At 34.9% G+C, this 18,351-nt stretch overlaps 3 protein-coding genes across 3 annotated transcripts; 2 read left to right on the forward strand and 1 right to left on the reverse strand.

Annotated features, from left to right (window-relative positions):
• The first annotated feature begins 3,296 nt into the window (after positions 1–3,296).
• On the forward strand, positions 3,297–9,706 carry LOC139896781 (uncharacterized). The gene is made up of 20 exons (XM_071879417.1): positions 3,297–4,610; positions 4,720–4,923; positions 5,292–5,396; positions 5,548–5,613; positions 5,699–5,863; positions 5,948–6,022; positions 6,102–6,256; positions 6,607–6,742; positions 6,831–6,900; positions 6,977–7,104; positions 7,233–7,289; positions 7,386–7,571; positions 7,699–7,791; positions 7,888–7,973; positions 8,103–8,169; positions 8,249–8,315; positions 8,388–8,524; positions 8,667–8,758; positions 9,123–9,189; positions 9,283–9,706. The coding sequence occupies exons 1-20, from the start codon at positions 3,345–3,347 to the stop codon at positions 9,445–9,447; spliced, it is 3,387 nt and encodes a 1,128-aa protein (XP_071735518.1). The 5' UTR covers positions 3,297–3,344; the 3' UTR covers positions 9,448–9,706.
• Positions 9,707–12,100: 2,394 nt separating this feature from the next.
• Positions 12,101–17,471, reverse strand: LOC139896783 (tubulin alpha-5 chain-like). The gene is made up of 6 exons (XM_071879419.1): positions 17,201–17,471; positions 16,024–16,235; positions 15,733–15,932; positions 15,009–15,517; positions 14,092–14,407; positions 12,101–12,429 (listed from the first exon to the last, which is right to left on the reverse strand). Exons 1-5 carry the CDS (start codon positions 17,311–17,313, stop codon positions 14,095–14,097), a joined length of 1,347 nt encoding a protein of 448 aa, XP_071735520.1. The 5' UTR covers positions 17,314–17,471; the 3' UTR covers positions 12,101–12,429; positions 14,092–14,094.
• LOC139896782 (ethylene-responsive transcription factor ERN1-like) lies at positions 12,921–13,856 on the forward strand. Its single transcript, XM_071879418.1, has one exon. The coding sequence runs from the start codon at positions 12,982–12,984 to the stop codon at positions 13,768–13,770; it is 789 nt and encodes a 262-aa protein (XP_071735519.1). The 5' UTR covers positions 12,921–12,981; the 3' UTR covers positions 13,771–13,856.
• Positions 17,472–18,351: the final 880 nt, after the last annotated feature.

Genomic DNA, 18,351 nt, shown 5'->3' on the forward strand with positions numbered 1-18,351 from the left:
TTAAATAAAACTTATATAAAAATAAAGAAACTTTATAAAACTTAAATATTTAACAAAATCTTAAAAATACATAAATTTTTTTTCTTTTTTTATTAGCGTTGCGCTTCCGGCGTTTAAGAAGCTCTCCGGCAGCGGCGCCAAAAATACTTGATGTTTGCAGCGTGGTATACGAAAATAGCTTATATTTTTACAGAAAATGCTATTAAATACGATACAATTTTACACAAGATATTTATTTATTTATTGAATGGATATACTTAAACATTGCTACAACACTTATAGGCAGTGTACCTAATCGTACAGTAGTGTAGTTTTTAGTAAGTCCGGTTCGTTCCACAGGGAATCTTTTTAAACAAAGCTTAACGCTATATTAGTTTACTTTTATAAAAATACAAATATATATATATATATAAGTAATATTATTATTATAAAGGGGGGTTTTTACCGTTTAATGACCGGTTTGTCGATTTTAAAACTTTAGTCGCAGTTAAAACCAAATGTAAAATATTAAAAATAAATACAAGACTTAAATTAAATCATAAAGTAAATAACGATAATGAAATTGCGATTAATAAAAATGTGATAAAATAAACTTGCGATAATTAAAAAGTACGATAATTAAAAGTGCAATAAAATAACAATAAAAGTGCGATAATTAGAAGTGCAATTAAATATAAAATAAAGGAAATTAAATATGAAATAAAAGAATTATGCTTATTTAAACTTCCGTAATCATGATGTTTGACGTGTTGATTTTAGTTTTATACCCATGGGTTAATTGTCCTTTGTCCTGGATTATTTAATATGTCCGTCTGGTTTTTGTCCATAACAGTCCATCAGTCATAAATATAAAGTGCGAGTGTCCTCGTCAAATTATTCTTATACCCGAAGTTAAATATTCCAACTAATTGGGGACTTAAACTGTAACAAGATTTTAATACTTTGTTTAATAATTACACCAGGATGTCGACTGATTGTAACCCAAGGTTTTAATATTTTGTTATCAATTATACCAAGTGTCCTTGTACATAATTTCAACCCTGTTTTAATTATTCTAGTGGCTATTAATCCATTCCCGTGTCCGGTTAAATGAACGATTATTCGTACATATAAATACCCCGCCCATCGTGTCCGATCGAGTGTATATGGTAATTTATAGGGACGCCCAATTGTAAATCTTTATATTAACATTAACAAACTATCATTTAGTTAAACAAATATAAAGCCCATTACTAGCTCATAGTCTAATTTCCACAAGTGTCGTTCTTTTGTCCAAACCCCAATTATGGTACAAAGCCCAATTACCCAATTTTAGTAATTAGCTCAACATCATGATTACTTCGTTTTAAATAAGCATAATAATAACTTAGCTACGAGACATTAATGTAAAAAGGTTGAACATAACTTACAATGATTAAAAATAGCGTAGCGTTACACGGACAGAATTTCGACTTACACCCTTACAACATTTGCTAACATACCCTTATTATTAGAATTATAATTATAATTAAAATTAAAATTAAAATATAAATATAAATATATACGATATAGATAGAGAGATGGATGGATTTTTGGTGTTTTTCTGCGATCAGAATTCGTTTGCTTTTATAGGGATTTTCGACTTTTGGGGCTCCGCGACTCGCGGCATTTTTGCCTTCAAACTCCGCGAGTCGCGGAGTTTGAAATTCCAGCTCACTGCAGTTTGGAGTCTTTCTTGCCGACGGTTTTTATTATTTATTATAATATATAAATAATTATAAGAATTATTTAAATATTATATTTTATTTATGTGCATAGTTGACTTGTAATTTTTAGTCCGTTGTGTCGAGCGTTGAGAGTTGACTCTAGTCCCGGTTCCGGATTTTCGAACGTCCTTGCGTACAATTTAATATCTTGTACTTTGCGTTTTGAATCTTGTACTCTTGTAATTTCGAGACGTTTCTTATCAATAATTGGAACCTCTTTGATTGTCTTTTGTACTTTTGAGCTTTTTGGTCGTTTGCGTCTTCAATTCGTCGAATCTGTCTTTTGTCTTCACCTTTTATTTTTTTAAACGAATATTACTTGTAAATAGAACAATTGCAACTAAAAGCTTGTCTTTCTTGAGGAATAATGCTATGAAATATATGTTCGTTTTTAGCATTATCAGTATTCGATTCGAGTTTACGATTCGTGTTTTTGGTTCGCGCTTTCGATTCGAATTTTCGATTTCATTTCGCGTTTTCATTTTACGTTTTCGATTCACGTTTTTGTTTCGCGTTTTCGATTAACGTTTTCGTTTCTCGTTTCGGTTTTCAGTTTCAAGTTGAATTGTTCATACTCGTCATTCAATTTTCAGATTCGTGAATTGTAAACTTGAAACGAAAACGCGAAAAGATAACGGAAAGCGACAACGTGAAACGAAAATGCAAACGAAAACACGAATAAAAAACGTGAAACGAAAATGCAAGTTGAAAACATGAATCAAAAACACGAAACGAAAACGCAAAATGAAATTGAAAATTACGATCGAAACGTGAACCGAAAAAGTGGATTGAAAACGTGAAACGAATACTTGAATCAAAAACGCGAAATGAAATAGAAATTTTGATCAAAAACGCGAACCGAAAGCGCGAATCTTAAATGCGAAATGAAAACGCGAATAAAAAACTCACGTAATATTGGTAATCATAGTGAGAAGTAAAAAAAATAGTGACTCTGTGTGCAATTTTGGGTAAAATACATGACCACTTCGATATTTTTTTCAAGATAAGATGACAAAAGTATCCCAGTGTGCTTGGCATATGTTAGTAGTTAACATATAACTTGGACGGATGTTTGATAGATGGACCATCCACGTAACATTGCTAAATTACACTGACCACCCAAGTGGGATAAATCTGAAAGCTGATATTAAGAGATAAAGTGTATTACTTCTATTGATATAACGAAACGCATGCAGAGGGAGTGCGGATCGGGGAGGGGATCACGACCGAATATAGATGAGTGACAATATAAACAGCGTCCTGATCGAAGCAAGGGAGCGAAGGTGCCAGGGCATTCGGGAAGCTACTAGTAACTTCTGACGAAGCTTTTGACTCTACGTAAAACTTGGGATAAAACATAGTACCAACCAAGTAATTTATATTATATTATATTATAATATAATATTTATATTTATATAAATATAAATATAAATACAAATTAAAAAAAAAAAAGAAGCTAAAATTCATTATCCTGGCAACCAAACACTCCTTTATATCCCTCCATCCTAAAACCCTTCCCTCCATCTCTTTAAAAAAACCGCCACTCTTTGTAGGAAGATAAATCAACCATTTCTTACAACCGCCGCCGTACTACCAACCATGGCATCTTCCGGCAACATCAACCTCACCGCACTTCAATTATCTCAAATCTCTGCCGTACTCGGCCCCGACGCCTCCCAATTCGAAACCCTAATTTCGCACCTTATGTCCGCCGCCAACGAACAACGTTCTGAAGCCGAAACACTCTTCAATCTATGCAAGCAACATCATCCCGATACTCTGGTTCTTAAACTCTCTCACCTCCTTCATTCCTCACATCACGCAGAGCCACGCGCCATGTCCGCCGTCCTGTTACGCCGTGTCCTTACAGGCTCAAGCGATAACGATGAATCTGAATCTCAATTGTATCCATCTCTTTCATCCACGACTCAATTGACATTAAAATCGAGTTTACTCGAGTCTGTTACTAGAGAATCATCGAAATCGATATCGATATCGAAAAAGTTGTGCGATACGGTTTCAGAGCTTGCGGCGACGGTTTTGCCGGAAAACGGATGGCCGGAGCTTTTACCGTTCATGTTTCAGTGTGTGACCTCGGGGAATAATCGGCATAGGGAAAGCGCTTTGTTGATTTTTGGCCAATTGGCTCAATATATAGGTGAATTATTGGTTCCACATTTGGATACTTTACATTCTGTGTTTTCAGGGTGTTTGGGTGCGGGTATGGATCCGGATGTTCGAATTGCAGCGTTAGGTGCTTCGATTAATTTTATTCAGTGTTTAGAGAAAGCTTCTGATAGGGATAAGTTTCATGATTTGTTGCCTTTGATGATGCAAACTTTGTCTGAAGCGTTAAACTCCGGTGAGGAGTCAACTGCTCAGGACGCGTTGGAGTTGTTGATCGAATTGGCTGGGACTGAACCTAGGTTTTTAAGGAAGCAAATAGTTGAAATAGTTGGTGTGATGTTACAAATTGCAGAAGCTGAGACTTTAGAAGAAGGGACTAAGCATTTAGCGCTTGAATTTGTTGTTACTTTGGCTGAAGCGAGGGAACAGGCACCCGGGATGATTAGGAAGTTGCCACAGTTTATAAAAAGATTGTTTGAGGTGTTGATGAAGATGTTGTTGGATGTTGAAGATGATCCTGCTTGGCATAGTGCTGAGGTTGAACATGAGGATGCTGGTGAGTCTAGTAATTTTAGTGCTGGTCAAGAGTATCTGGATAGGCTTTCGATTGCGTTGGGTGGGAATACTATTGTTCCTGTTATTTCGGAGATTTTTCCGGCTTATTTGGGTGCTCCAGAGTGGCAAAAGCATCACGCCGCCCTCATTGCGTTAGCTCAAATTGCGGAAGGTTGCTCAAAGGTATTGTTTTTAGTGACTATGTTTCTTGATTCTTTTAGTTATTGGTGGTTATTGCAGTTAGAACATTGTGTAGTTTTTTTTTACCTTAATATGTTTGTTTCTGATACAGGTTATGACAAAGAGCTTAGAGCAAGTTGTTTCTATGATACTGAACTCATTTCAAGATCCTCATCCTCGTGCAAGATGGGCGGCTATCAATGCAATTGGTCAACTTTCTACAGATTTGGGCCCAGATTTGCAAAACCAGTATCATAATCTTGTGCTTCCAGCATTAGCTTCAGCAATGGATGATTTTCACAATCCACGGGTGCAGGTGAGTAGTGTTGGTACATATATCAAGAATATGTTTTTTTTCCTTTTTACAATATGTATGTGGATTGCTTTAATGTGCCAGATTAGCATGTCTACAAGGACCTGAGTTAATTGATTGTCCATTTGATTGCTTTGATTCAGCTCCTTCTCCAATACATTCACTAGTTTGCTCTGAATTCAAAATTATTTAATTTATTTCGAAAACATTTTTTCGAAATTTACAAAGCTTGTTACCAATGTTGTTACTGATAATACTTAAGTTCTTACTTACTCATATTATATAAAGGACTAGCCACAAAAAGTTTCAATCTTTATATTCGAATAAAGACTCTGTACTTTAGTACTTAATGTCGTATGTTTCTTTTGCAGGCACATGCTGCTTCAGCAGTGCTCAATTTCAGTGAAAATTGTACGCCGGAACTTCTACAACCATATTTGGATGGGATTGTGGGGAAATTACTTCTATTGTTGCAGGTTCGTTTTTGAGTCCTCATTATCAGACTTTTATAAATTACGCACTGTAACCCATATCTTTTTAAAGGGCATTTGATTTGATTCTTGATGAATTGACATCTTCAAAGTCATTTATTGGAAATTAACTTTTGAATCCTTGCTGTATATCCAGAACGCTAAGCAGATGGTGCAAGAGGGGGCTTTGACTGCCTTAGCATCAGTAGCTGATTCATCTCAGGTATTTGGCATATTTTCTTCTTTTTAACGTGATTTTTTTCCTTTTTCTTTTTAACTTTAGCTCTCACACTGTATATGATTGGCAGGAGCATTTTCAAAAATACTATGATGCAGTTATGCCTTACTTGAAAGCTATACTGATGAATGCGACTGACAAAGCTAATAGAATGCTTCGTGCCAAATCCATGGAGTGTATTAGTTTGGTTGGCATGGCTGTTGGCAAAGATAAGTTCAAAGATGATGCTAAGCAGGTATACGGACAAGGACTACGGACTACTTGTATTTGATTAAGTTTCTTTTCTTTTCTATATACTAATAATTTTTTGTGATTCAAGGTTATGGATGTTCTTATGTCGCTGCAAGGGTCCCAGCTGGAGACAGATGACCCTACTATTAGCTACATGTTGCAGGTATGCTTTTGTCATATTTTGTTTAACTTTTCCTACTATACGAAAACCTTAAGTTAATATCGCTACATTTTCATTGCAGGCATGGGCAAGACTTTGCAAGTGCCTAGGGCAGGATTTCCTTCCTTATATGAATGTAGTGATGCCACCTTTGCTTCATTCGGCTCAACTTAAACCTGATGTTAAAATTACATCTGCTGATTCTGATGCTGATATTGATGATTCCGATGATGAAAGGTCTGGCTAATAATAATTGGAAACTGTCCATTTATTTTTCATTTTTTTTAAATTCTTCATCATTTTTAATAGAAGTAGCAAATGAGCAACTTAGATGGGTTGGGTAAAAGGATAAAACTTACTGTTCTTGGATGTCATCGAGTTCTCCACAAATATGTTAGCTTACTTTTGCATTTCTCTATCCCCAGCCCATCACTTCACTCTGGAGGACACAATTTTACACTAATTTCTTTTGTATTATTATTATTATTATTATTTCTTTTAATGTGGATTCAGATTCACATGATTTTCTTTTGTTTCATGTTGAATGACATTAACTTAGTTAGAAGTGTACCCCTTTTATATTGCAGCATTGAGACTATCACGCTAGGCGATAAGAGAATAGGGATCAAAACTAGTGTTCTTGAGGAGAAAGCTACAGCATGCAACATGCTATGTTGCTATGCCGACGAGTTAAAGGAAGGGTTTTTCCCTTGGATTGATCAGGTTTAACTTCTTTGTATATTAATAAATCTTGTCTTTATATGAATGTAAGTATGAATAGTTGACTTCATTTTGTCTAAAACTCTTGCAGGTTGCTCCAACGTTAGTTCCACTTCTTAAATTTTATTTTCATGAAGAAGTTAGGAGAGCTGCAGTTTCAGGTACTTAACACCTCAATTTAACTCATAACTATCAACATATGCTGTTCTCATCATTGACTTTTTCTTTGACCTGTAGCTATGCCGGAGCTTCTTCGTTCAGCAAAATTAGCCGTTGAAAAGGGACAATCACAGGGCCGTGATGAGTCATACGTTAAACAGTTATCCGACTATATCATACCAGCTCTAGTAGATGCTTTACACAAGGTTATATCTGTTATTCGTCGTTTCTCTTCTGTGTAGCGTACTACGCTTGCTTTTTGATACATGGCAATACTTACTTTTGTTATAAAAGTTGGAGCTTATGTTATATTTACTTAATATGGGGATTTCAGGAACCAGAGACTGAAATATGCTCAAATATGATCGATGCGATAAAAGAGTGTGTACAGGTGTGTTTCTCTTTTATGTATGCAGATGTATGTAATTACCACGAGGTACTATGAAGTTTTGAACTATTAATTTTTTGTTTGTTTACCATGTTTCAGATTTGTGGGCCTCTTTTAGATGAGAACCAAGTAAGAAGTATTGTGGAAGAGCTAAAACAGGCAATGACAGCCAGTGCAAGTAGAAGAAATGAAAGAGCCGAAAGAGTCAAAGCTGAGGACTTTGATGCAGAAGAGGGAGAAATGCTCAAGGAAGAAAATGAGCAAGAGGAAGAACTGTTTGATCAAGTATGTTTTAGTGTTTTACTAAGAAGAACTGTTTGATCAAGTATGTTTTAGTGTTTTACTAACACTAATTATGAATCTAAACAATGATTTTGTTTTTTTCATGATGGTTATTTATTCTAAAACATAGGTTGGTGACTGTTTGGGTACTCTACTTAAGACCTTTAAGGCTCCATTTCTACCCCTTTTTGATGAACTATTGCCTTACTTGATGCCTATGTGGGTGAGTTCCATTTTATCTTCTAAATAGCTTTTTAATTTTAGTTTATGCATGACATGAAAAATAACATGTGTTTGCTGATGTGGCTTGCAATTCTAGGGCAAGGATCGAACATCAGAGGAGAAAAGAATAGCCATTTGCATATTCGATGATGTCGCTGAACATTGCCGAGAGGCAGCTCTAAAGTAAGCTTTCCTTACACACACACACACACACACCCCCCCACCCACACACACACATCTCTATAGGTGAATGATCTAGGGGAAAGGAGTAGTATTGACACTCTATTTTTCTATATGTTATGTTTATTACAGATATTATGACACTTTTCTACCGTATGTCTTGGAAGCATGCAATGATACAAGTACAGATGTCCGCCAGGTATGATTTTAATTTTGATATTGGGGGAAGCGGTTTTCATTTTCATGGGTATTTAGTTCTATATATTTCATTATTGCAGGCTGCTGTTTATGGGGTTGGCATATGTGCGGAGTTTGGTGGAGTTGCATTCAGACCCTTTGTTGGTGGTAAGTTTTTGTTGCTTATCTGGACTTGTTCTGATTGTATATTTGTATTATGACCATTTTGTCCTTCCGCAGAGGCTCTTTCCAGATTGGATGCTGTTATAAGACGCCCTGATGCATTGCATCCAGATAATGTAATGGCTTACGACAATGCTGTTTCAGCTCTTGGAAAAATTTGCCAATTTCATCGTGATAGTATTAATGCTGCTCAGGTTATTTAGTTTTTTTCTACTTTATATATTCCATTAATAGTCTTTTTCTACCAAGTATGTTCTTGAACAATCATGTTTATTATGAAATATGCTTTTTGGTGGATAACTCTCTAATGATTTAAATCCTGTTCAATGTGATCAGATTGTTCCAGCATGGTTAAATTGCTTGCCATTAAAAGGTGACTTGATTGAGGCTAAAGCTGTACATGATCAGCTTTGTTCAATGGTGGAAAGGTAAAGTTATGAATCACTAAAGATTAATGTTTTTTGTACACCATACAAACCTGATTAGAGATAGCAACACAGGTGGATTGGTTATGGGCCAAATAGGGTTTAGGTCAAAATGCACAGTTTTTTTGAACATGTTGTAACAAAGCGGCCGGTATTTTTTTTCTTCCATTAACGTTCTTATGTATATTGAAGCATTCAGTAGGATCAAAAATTATAAGTAGACTCAAACCAACTTTCAAAGTTCCTATCCTTTTTGATTTTTCTTTCTTTGACTCATTCGAGATAAAACACAACCCAAATCAACCCATTCATTTCATTCTTTTTTTACCATGTGTTGTTTTAATAATGGAGAATCTCATCTACGCAGGTCTGATGGAGAGTTATTGGGACTTAACCATCAGTATCTTCCTAAGATAGTCGCAGTATTTGCAGATGTATATTTCCCATTCTCAAAGATTTATAATTTTACTCTTTTTTTTCTTTCTTTCTGTTTATTGTTATCTAAATTATGTGAATCTTGTTTTTAGGTTCTCTCCGCGGGTAAAGATTTGGCATCTGAACAAACAGTTAGCCGAATGATCAATCTTTTGAGGCAGCTTCAACAAACATTACCACCATCTGCTATGGCATCAACTTTGTCATCTTTACAACCTCAACAGCAGCTTGCACTTCAATCCATCCTTTCATCCTAAAGGTTCTGTTTGTATTTTTTTGTCCGTTTGTTGTGTGGATTATTCGTTATACTCGATTCATTTTTGCATGCATTTTGTGTGAAAGGAAGTCAAAAATGCTAGAAAATAGGTGTGGTGGGATGTGCATATAAACAATATATTCAATTTGGTACTTGTGAGTACATGGTAATTTTGTCCCAAAGATACGAAGTTTCATGGTTTTGTATTTTTTCTGCTTAATGAGATTGATGAAGAGTGAAGTTTTGTGTTTGTGGATAAATTTGGTGGTTGTTCTTCTTTTCATCTTAAATTTATTATATTTATTATGATTGATTATCTCTAAAAAATTCAACAATGGACTAGTCTTCTGGTGTCATTGGCTTACAAAAAGTTAATAGCGTCACATCAATATTCAAATCTTATAACTAAGTCATAACATTCTATAACTAAACACCGTCTAGTTAAAACACCTCTCTCTGTAATTGTCACGTTATTAATTAATTTCTTTTATATGGACTAGTCTTCTGGTGTCATTGGCTTACAAAAAGTTAATAGCGTCACATCAATATTCAAATCTTATAACCAAGTCATAACATTCTATAACTAAACACCGTCAAAACACCCCACTCTCTGTAATTGTCACGTTATTAATTAATTTCTTTTTATATGTATTTTGACTAATACATTAATAATAATAATAATAATCATACACGTTACATAAACTAAAAAAATACATTAGATTGCTAAATTGTATCTTAAAATACGGATTCACCATTTCTCGATGGTGTCGTTAGTCACGTATCTGCTCTCATCACTATTCGTTTTTTTCCGGATGAAAATATTCATCAATGAAAACGAGATGCAAGTATATAGGTTGATGTCAGGTACTTGCTTTACCTTTTACGGAGTATTTATTTCCATTCTGTTCCTCGTTAAGATACTCGAATTTTTCCTTAGCCTCTTTAAAATATATCACCTCCGAGTATTCGAAAAGTACATTTTCTTTGAGAAACGCATACAACTTCGATAAATCTATCTCACTAACATCAAGGTTTTTTAAAACGATTTTTTCACCCATTGCGTACCACTCATATTTAGGTGAAAATTGATAATATACACCCATCAAAACAATAATGGGTGTCGTGAGTTAATTTTTTAGTAAAAAGATAGGAAATTATTTAGGAGTGTAAAGAGTGAGAGTAAATAGTGAGTTTGAAGTGTATTTATCGGTATAATGAGTGTGTTTATTTATAGTGTATATAAGGTTTATTTTTAAAAAAATTAAAGTTTGAAAAATATAATGTTGAAGCACCATAGACGTTTCAAACGGCTTGATTTCAGACAGTGGTCACCACGTGGTTTAAACTTTATCGCCATATCCACGGTGACCACGGGTGGCGATGACCGGTAACGAACATGTGCTTATGGCACCATGCAGGTGGCGACGACGGGTAATGTTCCCATAGGGAGTGGTCTAATAAGGAGTTGACGTTTTCATATGCTTAGAATAATTTTATTAACCATCTATAACGGTGTTTGGCTTTGCGTTTTCAATCTGATTATTTGATTATCACGTTTTGAAATTGTAAATAATTAAATAATCATGTTTGGTAAGTTAAGGTTTAAAATCAATTATTTGCAATTTCAGATATTCAAAACATGAAAATGAAATACTCCGAAGCAGGTAACCCCTTACTGCAACAAAACGTGATTTTTTGATTCTTTCTTTTTCTAAATACTTTCCCACTATTTACTTGTTGATTATTTGATTCTAATTAGTTATAACGTATAATCAATTTTCAAAACGCAAATTCAGACACACCTCCCTCTTACATAAATCAATCTTGTTCTTCACTGCAGTATAAATTTTGGATAACCCTTTTTTCCACAAAACGGGAAAAAAAGACATCCAAATGTATTAAAAATTCTAGTAATTGTTTGTATGCCAATTTGACATGAAAATGAGATCAACTTGCAACTAATTCTGAACCATTACAAGCGGGTATACTGATTAACATATTTATATTCTCATACATTTCACCTGTAAAACTCATTAAAAGCACATTTTAAAGTGGCTAAAAAAATAGTACTCCGAAATCGGTAATAACCCAACATTAAGCCGAGTAAAAAATGCTTAATCTACAAAGTGACATGAAGCCAATCAGTTAATTTTATTTTTCATGCTTTTATCTTGTTGAATGACGTTGAACAAGACGCAACGTTTACGACAAGTTCGAATATTGAATATTATCGAGTTGAATTAAATTTAAACGTTATTCTTATTGAGACTTTGGTATTTGGGGTCATCGGTTGTTCATAATCCTCCACGTGGAAGCATTCTAGCATATCAATTTTCATGTCTGACTTTAACCCATTAAATTTCCACAACTCCAAAATAACCCATACATAACCTTAATTTACATTTCCATTCCATGTTTTATTACAAATATATACAAATCAAATGATCAATCATGAGATCTAAAAAGAAAGGTAACCGAAACCACAGATCCCTTTCATGATAACACGAGAAAGGTAAATTGCATACATGACAACTAAAAATGTGACTAAGCAGTGACGAATTCGGAATTTTTTTCGACGGGTGCAAAACGTTAAAAATCTGTAGAAAACAAAAAGACGGGAGTAAAATGTCAAAATTTAACAAAAGGTACACTAAACAACGGACTTTTAACATATATTATACAGTAAAAAAATTCTGGTCGTCGAGAGCGGCTGTCCTGTGACAAAGCGAGTTGGTCGTTAAATGACTTTAGACTTCATATATCTATAAGTTGTAAATTTATAAATTACAATTTTTGCAGTTTCGTTCATATGAAGTTATTTGGAAGTTTATTTTTTATTTTTCATGAACCATGAAAAGTCGATGCATAGTATTAGTAACTATTACAAACCAAATGATATAGTAACAAATCAAAGACTCGAGCTTTTGGTGAACCGAGCTTCATTCCAAGCAAAGCTTCAGATCGTCCAAGCTCAAATACATACCTAGAAAGAAGAACACAATACATCAAAACCTTTATATCTGAATAAAAACTTTAACTTTATATTTTGGTATCCTTTTGTCAATATAATATGAACTTGTATTGAAATTAAACTTATCATATTAAAAACTTGTGGGGTGGAATTGTAAACGCAAAACTTATGTAGATGTGAAGAGTAGTTACGCGTTTCCCGCCATTTTGTGGTCTTACTTGACCAAGTCCACCTAAACAACTTAAGAGCTCAAATTGTAATATCAAAGGGTAAATAAGTCCTTTAACCTTGTGGAATGTTTATATGATATTTGCAACTTGATCATACTAGTAAGAAATAGTTTGTCTTAGAATATTAAAAGAAAGTTCAATCAGAAAACAACAATCACTACAAGACAAAACATAAAAACCTCAGAAATTTTATGCATGTACCACTAGATATAGATTTATCCTATATATATGCATTATGCATATGTATTTATAGAATAGAATTATAGCAACATAAAGAAGCAAAACAAGAACACTTTGAGTTCACATTTTTCTGAATATATCTTCTATAATTCCAATGGAAATTCAATTTCAACAACAGCCAAGAGAAGGACATAAAATGTTGGTTCCGAAAACGAGCAAAGGGAGGGGTAAAAATGGCAATACCGGAAAAAAGAATACCAAGTTTATAGGGGTGAGACAAAGGCCTTCAGGGAGATGGGTGGCAGAGATCAAAGACACAACACAAAAAATCAGGATGTGGCTCGGGACTTTTGAGACCGCTGAAGAAGCGGCTCGAGCCTATGATGAGGCTGCGTGCCTACTTCGTGGTTCCAACACACGAACCAACTTCATAACTCATGTCTCTTATAACACCCCACTAGCATCTAGGATCCGAAACTTACTCAACACCAAGAAAATGGCTAAAGAAAGAATTCAAAAATGTCCAATTCCCATGGGGTTGAGTACAACTAATGTTGCTAAAAGTACAACTATTAGCAGAAGTTGTAGTAGTAGTAGCAGTAGTGGTAACAGTAGTACTAGTAGTTTTCAATTGTTTGATGATGCTTATAAGCCTGATTTAAGCAATTGTTCATCTGAAGTATCTGATATATCATGGGATTTGGAAGCTAAAACTGATGATAGATATCAGTCGAATCAAACGACGTGTGATTTTCCTAATAATGTGATGATGTCAGAGATGAGTTCGGGAATGGAGTTTTCGGAATTTGAGAGAATGAAAGTGGAAAGACAGATATCGGCTTCGTTATATGCAATGAACGGAGTTCAAGAGTATATCGAAACTGTTAATGATCCTAATGAAGCAATTTGGGATCTTCCTCCTTTATGTTCTCTGTTTTGTTAACTTTTATTATAATTAGAATTTAATTTCAAATAATTAAAATAACTTTCATTTGATTTTTGTGGACAGTTTGCATTGTCCCTATCAACTTATTTAATCAGCAATCATTTTGAATAATATCTAAACGTTGCAGTCTTTGTTTGAACTATTATCATTTCTATTGCACATTATAAAATGGTAAAAAGTCAGCTAATTAATAATTTGGCCAAATTTCTTATGTATTAGCTACTAATTATGTGACAATTTTAAGCTTTAGGTTGTTTATGTTTGTATTATTATTAATTTTTTTTTTTTTTTTAAATTGACGTTGTTAGGAAAACGTACCTGCTACTCTTCATCTTCTTCTTCTTGCTCGTCTTCAGCATCTAGACCAACTTCTTCGTAGTCTTTTTCAAGAGCCGCAAGATCCTCACGAGCTTCCGAGAATTCACCTTCTTCCATGCCTTCACCCACGTACCAATGTACAAATGCTCGTTTCGCATACATCAAGTCAAACTTGTGATCAATTCGATTAAAAACTTCGGAAACAGCAGTGTTGTTGCTTATCATGCACACTGCACGTCGTGTCTTAGCCAGATCACCTCCCGGTACCACTGTCGGAGGTTGGTAACTGATTCCACACTTGAAACCAGTTGGACACCTGAAAACATGTAAATTTAATTATAATATGCATTTCCTACATAATTACATGTAAATGTGTCGAATTAGGTTATGTCGAATCTTTGAAGATTAAATCAATAGAAGTAACAGAAATAAAAAGAGGATTTTTCTAACGACAACATTTAGGGCTGTTGTTAAGATGCTGAAAATACTTAAAAAGTTTCAATCGCCATCTAAAAGTCAACATAATCGCTATGTAAAATTTTTTATAAGTACCATAACGACAGCCCTAATGATTGTACTTAGAAACAACCATAAAAACCAGTCCATCTGAGGGCCACTTAAAGTCAATCTTTTGAAGTATAAGATCTAAAGCATATTAACAAAAAGAGTATTTTTATTGAATTAATGTTATTTTGTTTATCATGTTTGACATACTAATACTCTAATTACTATTTATTATTTATAATAAAATAAAAATAATATAAATCTTGCAACGTGACCATATTTGACCCAAACCCATTTTGATAGCTTACTCAGCTCCTCGCCCCGCCCATTTTGACACCTATAATATTGAACATGCCGATTTTAATAAATAGGGTGCCTTACGTGACAACTATATACATCATAAATCAACGTACCAATCAACAAACTGTACGGTTCGTTTAGTCTTCATAGAACCAACAGCAGCATTAACATCCTTCGGAATAACATCTCCACGATACATCAAACAACACGCCATATACTTTCCATGTCTCGGGTCACATTTAGCCATCATACTACCCGGCTCAAAAACCGCACTCGTAATCTCAGCAATCGAGCTCATTTCATGAAAGGCTCGAGCAGCAGAGATAACAGGTGCGTAAGATGAAAGCATGAAATGAATACGAGGGTATGGAACCAGGTTCGTTTGAAACTCGGTAATATCCACATTAATGGCTCCATCGAACCTTAATGAAGTGGTCAAAGATGAAATAGTTTGTGATATTAAACGGTTCAAGTTACGGTAAGTTGGCCTCTCGATGTCTAACGCCCTTCGGCATATATCGTATATGGCTTCGTTGTCGAGAAGTACGACTACATCCGTGTGTTCTAAAAGTGAATGAGTTGATAACACACTGTTGTATGGCTCCACAACTGCAGTTGACACCTACAACCATATATATCATAAACATTTCAAAATTTACAACTTTGAGATTTAAACAGATAAATATGGGTGGCATGGGAAAGGGTCGAAATAGTTGGGATAACCCGTTTAGGCTGTGTACATCTGAGTAAAATAATCGGCCTCCTGGGTAAACTGAACAGGGAAAACCTCATATGTTTTAACAAAGTATGTTTTTTATCAAAAGATTTTAAGATAACCTGTGGAGATGGAAAGATGCTGAAGCCAAGTTTGGGCTTTTTCCCATAGTCAACTGATAACCGTTCTAGAATCAATGAGCCTAATCCTGAACCAGTGCCACCACCAACAGCGTTAAAAACCATAAAGCCTTGCAAGCCAGTACAATTGTCGGCTAATTTTCTCACTCGATCAAGACACAGATCAACTATTTCTTTTCCCACTGCAAATATGAAAAAAAAATGTCTTTATCTTAACGAACATACTCAAACATTAATCGCTTCATTTTGATAAGCCGAGTGGTATTTTATTACCTGTATAATGTCCCCGAGCAAAGTTATTAGCCGCATCTTCTTTGCCAGACATAAGTTGTTCAGGATGGAACAATTGTCTATAGCTTCCAGTCCTAACTTCATCAATCACAGTTGGTTCCAAATCCACAAATACGGCCCTCGGCACGTGTTTTCCGGAACTCGTTTCACTAAAGAAGGTACTGAACGAATCATCTGTAGAGCCAACACCGTCGCTACAAACACAGTCAAGTAACTTTTATCAGATAAAATCAGAAACTCATAATTGATTAATTAATTCCAAATTTTAATCTGTTAAAAGAAACACAACTAATTTGAACTGCTTGCTGATTTCTCTTAAAACATTATCTAAACGTACACATTACAATCACTGATTCAAATTTTTTCCATTAACAAGTCACTAATAGGATCAAGCAGGGGAGGATCTATTAAGGGGCAACCGGGATCAGCTACCAGGCAACCGAATTTTTTTTTTTTAATGTAGTTGTATGTTAAAGTCCGACGCTTAGTGTATGTTTTTGTTAAATTTCGACGTTTCGTCCCTGTCTTTTTGTTATCTTCAAATTTTTAACGTTTTGCCCTGTCGAAAATAATTCCTGGATCCGCCATGGGATCAAATGAGCATCTGGTAGTTGATCTCATAAACTTAAATGTGAAGCTACTTTTTTCAGAACAGCACACACACACACAAACGCACACTCATTATTGTTCACGACGGGACTCGAACTCATAACATCATCGTTAATGGGACTCCCTGATATCACTGGGCCACAAGCCCTTTGATTATCCGTAAAGCTATTTATTGATAAATATATATCAAGGCGGAGCGGGTCGAGGATGATATATTAATATTCCTCATTCCCCAACCCGAATCCCGATAAGATTCCCGTTTTTCGCCCCGTATCTGATAAGTTGTCCCCAACCAGATCCGAAAATTTCATGGTTCGGAGATCCCCACAAGTTTGTGGCAAGATAGTGCACGAATTACCAACTGAGCAACGCGTCATTTACGAGGTTGCGGCTTTTTGTGTTGCTTATTTAATATATAAATCTAAATCTATTTTATAATCAAATGCACAACGATATATAGATAAAATTGATTTAAATTCCTATAACAAACAAAAAAAGGTGTGATATAAATATAAATTAACAATAATTGATAACGTAATTAGTAAGATACCCTTGAAGGAATCCATCATTTTGAATTCCGTGTTCGAGACAATAGAGCTCCCAGCATGCATTCCCCACCTGAATCCCTGCTTGTCCAATGTGAATGCTTACAATTTCTCTCATTTTCTCCTTTTCCCAATAATTTCTATTTCTGTATCATCTATCCAAAGATGAAGTTTAAAAAGGTGTGATTAATTTAATAGAAGAATCTAACAACAAAATAATAATGGGGCAAGCGGTTGGTGCGGAATCCCTCCCAATTGTTAGTTATATTTAGTTATTAGTTAGTTATTCATTTGGCGCCAAATATTCATCAAGTAACTAGTTATATATTATCATGAAATAAGATATTATCAGTCAATTTTTAAATTTATCAGAAATTTTAATATTTTTTAATAAAATCATAAGCTTAAACCAGAACTTCGAACGAGCCATTTTTTAAAGGGGTTGATGTTGTAATACCTATAAAGTGCGAGGGTGTGTTAGGTAAATAGACGTGAAACATTTTGGAAGAGCGATGGGAAGTCCACAACCGCTGAACGAAAGAGACGACGACTAAAACCAGCAGAAATATGAGCGGTGATTTGAAAACGGTGGGCAGTCATCACCGGCGGACAAAATTACGTAAAAGGGTCTCTTTCAGCTTTCCTCACACACCACTTTTTAATCAATTTACATTTAGTTTACTATTATACCCTTAATTATACTTGGAATAATATTATAAGAGCACTCCCATCGGTACCGCCCTTGGGGCCGCCCAGCCGACCGCCCACTTGGACGCCGATGACAGCAAGCCGCCCAGGGGTCCTCTTAGCTCCTTGTCCAACCTATCGTCTCCCATTTCGTGTTTTTTGATCAGAAGTGTGGACAAGAAAACGGGCAAAATTGTAGCCGTTGCAGAATATGCAACGGTCAAAAAATAGGCCGTTGGAAAGTATTTTTTTTTTCTTTTCTTTTCTACACTCTATATAAACACATATACATTTTCATTTTATACATCTCAAATATACCTTCACTTTCAAAATAACATTTCATACAATCAAATTCTTTAACCCAAAAAATGAGTTAAAAAAAAACCCCCCAAATGAAGGCAAATCGAAACAACGCCCTCAAATTCAAGAATGAGGATCGGTCGAGCAAGATATGTTTGAATCTTTAATT

Source organism: Rutidosis leptorrhynchoides, chromosome 3 (assembly GCF_046630445.1).
Source record: "Rutidosis leptorrhynchoides isolate AG116_Rl617_1_P2 chromosome 3, CSIRO_AGI_Rlap_v1, whole genome shotgun sequence".
Classification (NCBI taxonomy): Eukaryota; Viridiplantae; Streptophyta; class Magnoliopsida; order Asterales; family Asteraceae; genus Rutidosis; species Rutidosis leptorrhynchoides.

Coding starts and splice junctions, on each gene's coding strand:
- LOC139896781 (XM_071879417.1), top strand. CDS start 3,345: ATGGCATCTTCCGGCAACATCAACCTCACCGCACTTCAATTATCTCAA. Junction 4,924..5,291: donor TTCACAATCCACGGGTGCAG/GTGAGTAGTGTT, acceptor TTTCTTTTGCAG/GCACATGCTGCTTCAGCAGT. Junction 5,397..5,547: donor AATTACTTCTATTGTTGCAG/GTTCGTTTTTGA, acceptor CTGTATATCCAG/AACGCTAAGCAGATGGTGCA.
- LOC139896782 (XM_071879418.1), top strand. CDS start 12,982: ATGGAAATTCAATTTCAACAACAGCCAAGAGAAGGACATAAAATGTTG.
- LOC139896783 (XM_071879419.1), bottom strand. CDS start 17,313: ATGAGAGAAATTGTAAGCATTCACATTGGACAAGCAGGGATTCAGGTG. Junction 16,236..17,200: donor AATGATGGATTCCTTCAAGG/GTATCTTACTAA, acceptor CTGTGTTTGTAG/CGACGGTGTTGGCTCTACAG. Junction 14,408..15,008: donor ACCGTACAGTTTGTTGATTG/GTACGTTGATTT, acceptor ACATGTTTTCAG/GTGTCCAACTGGTTTCAAGT.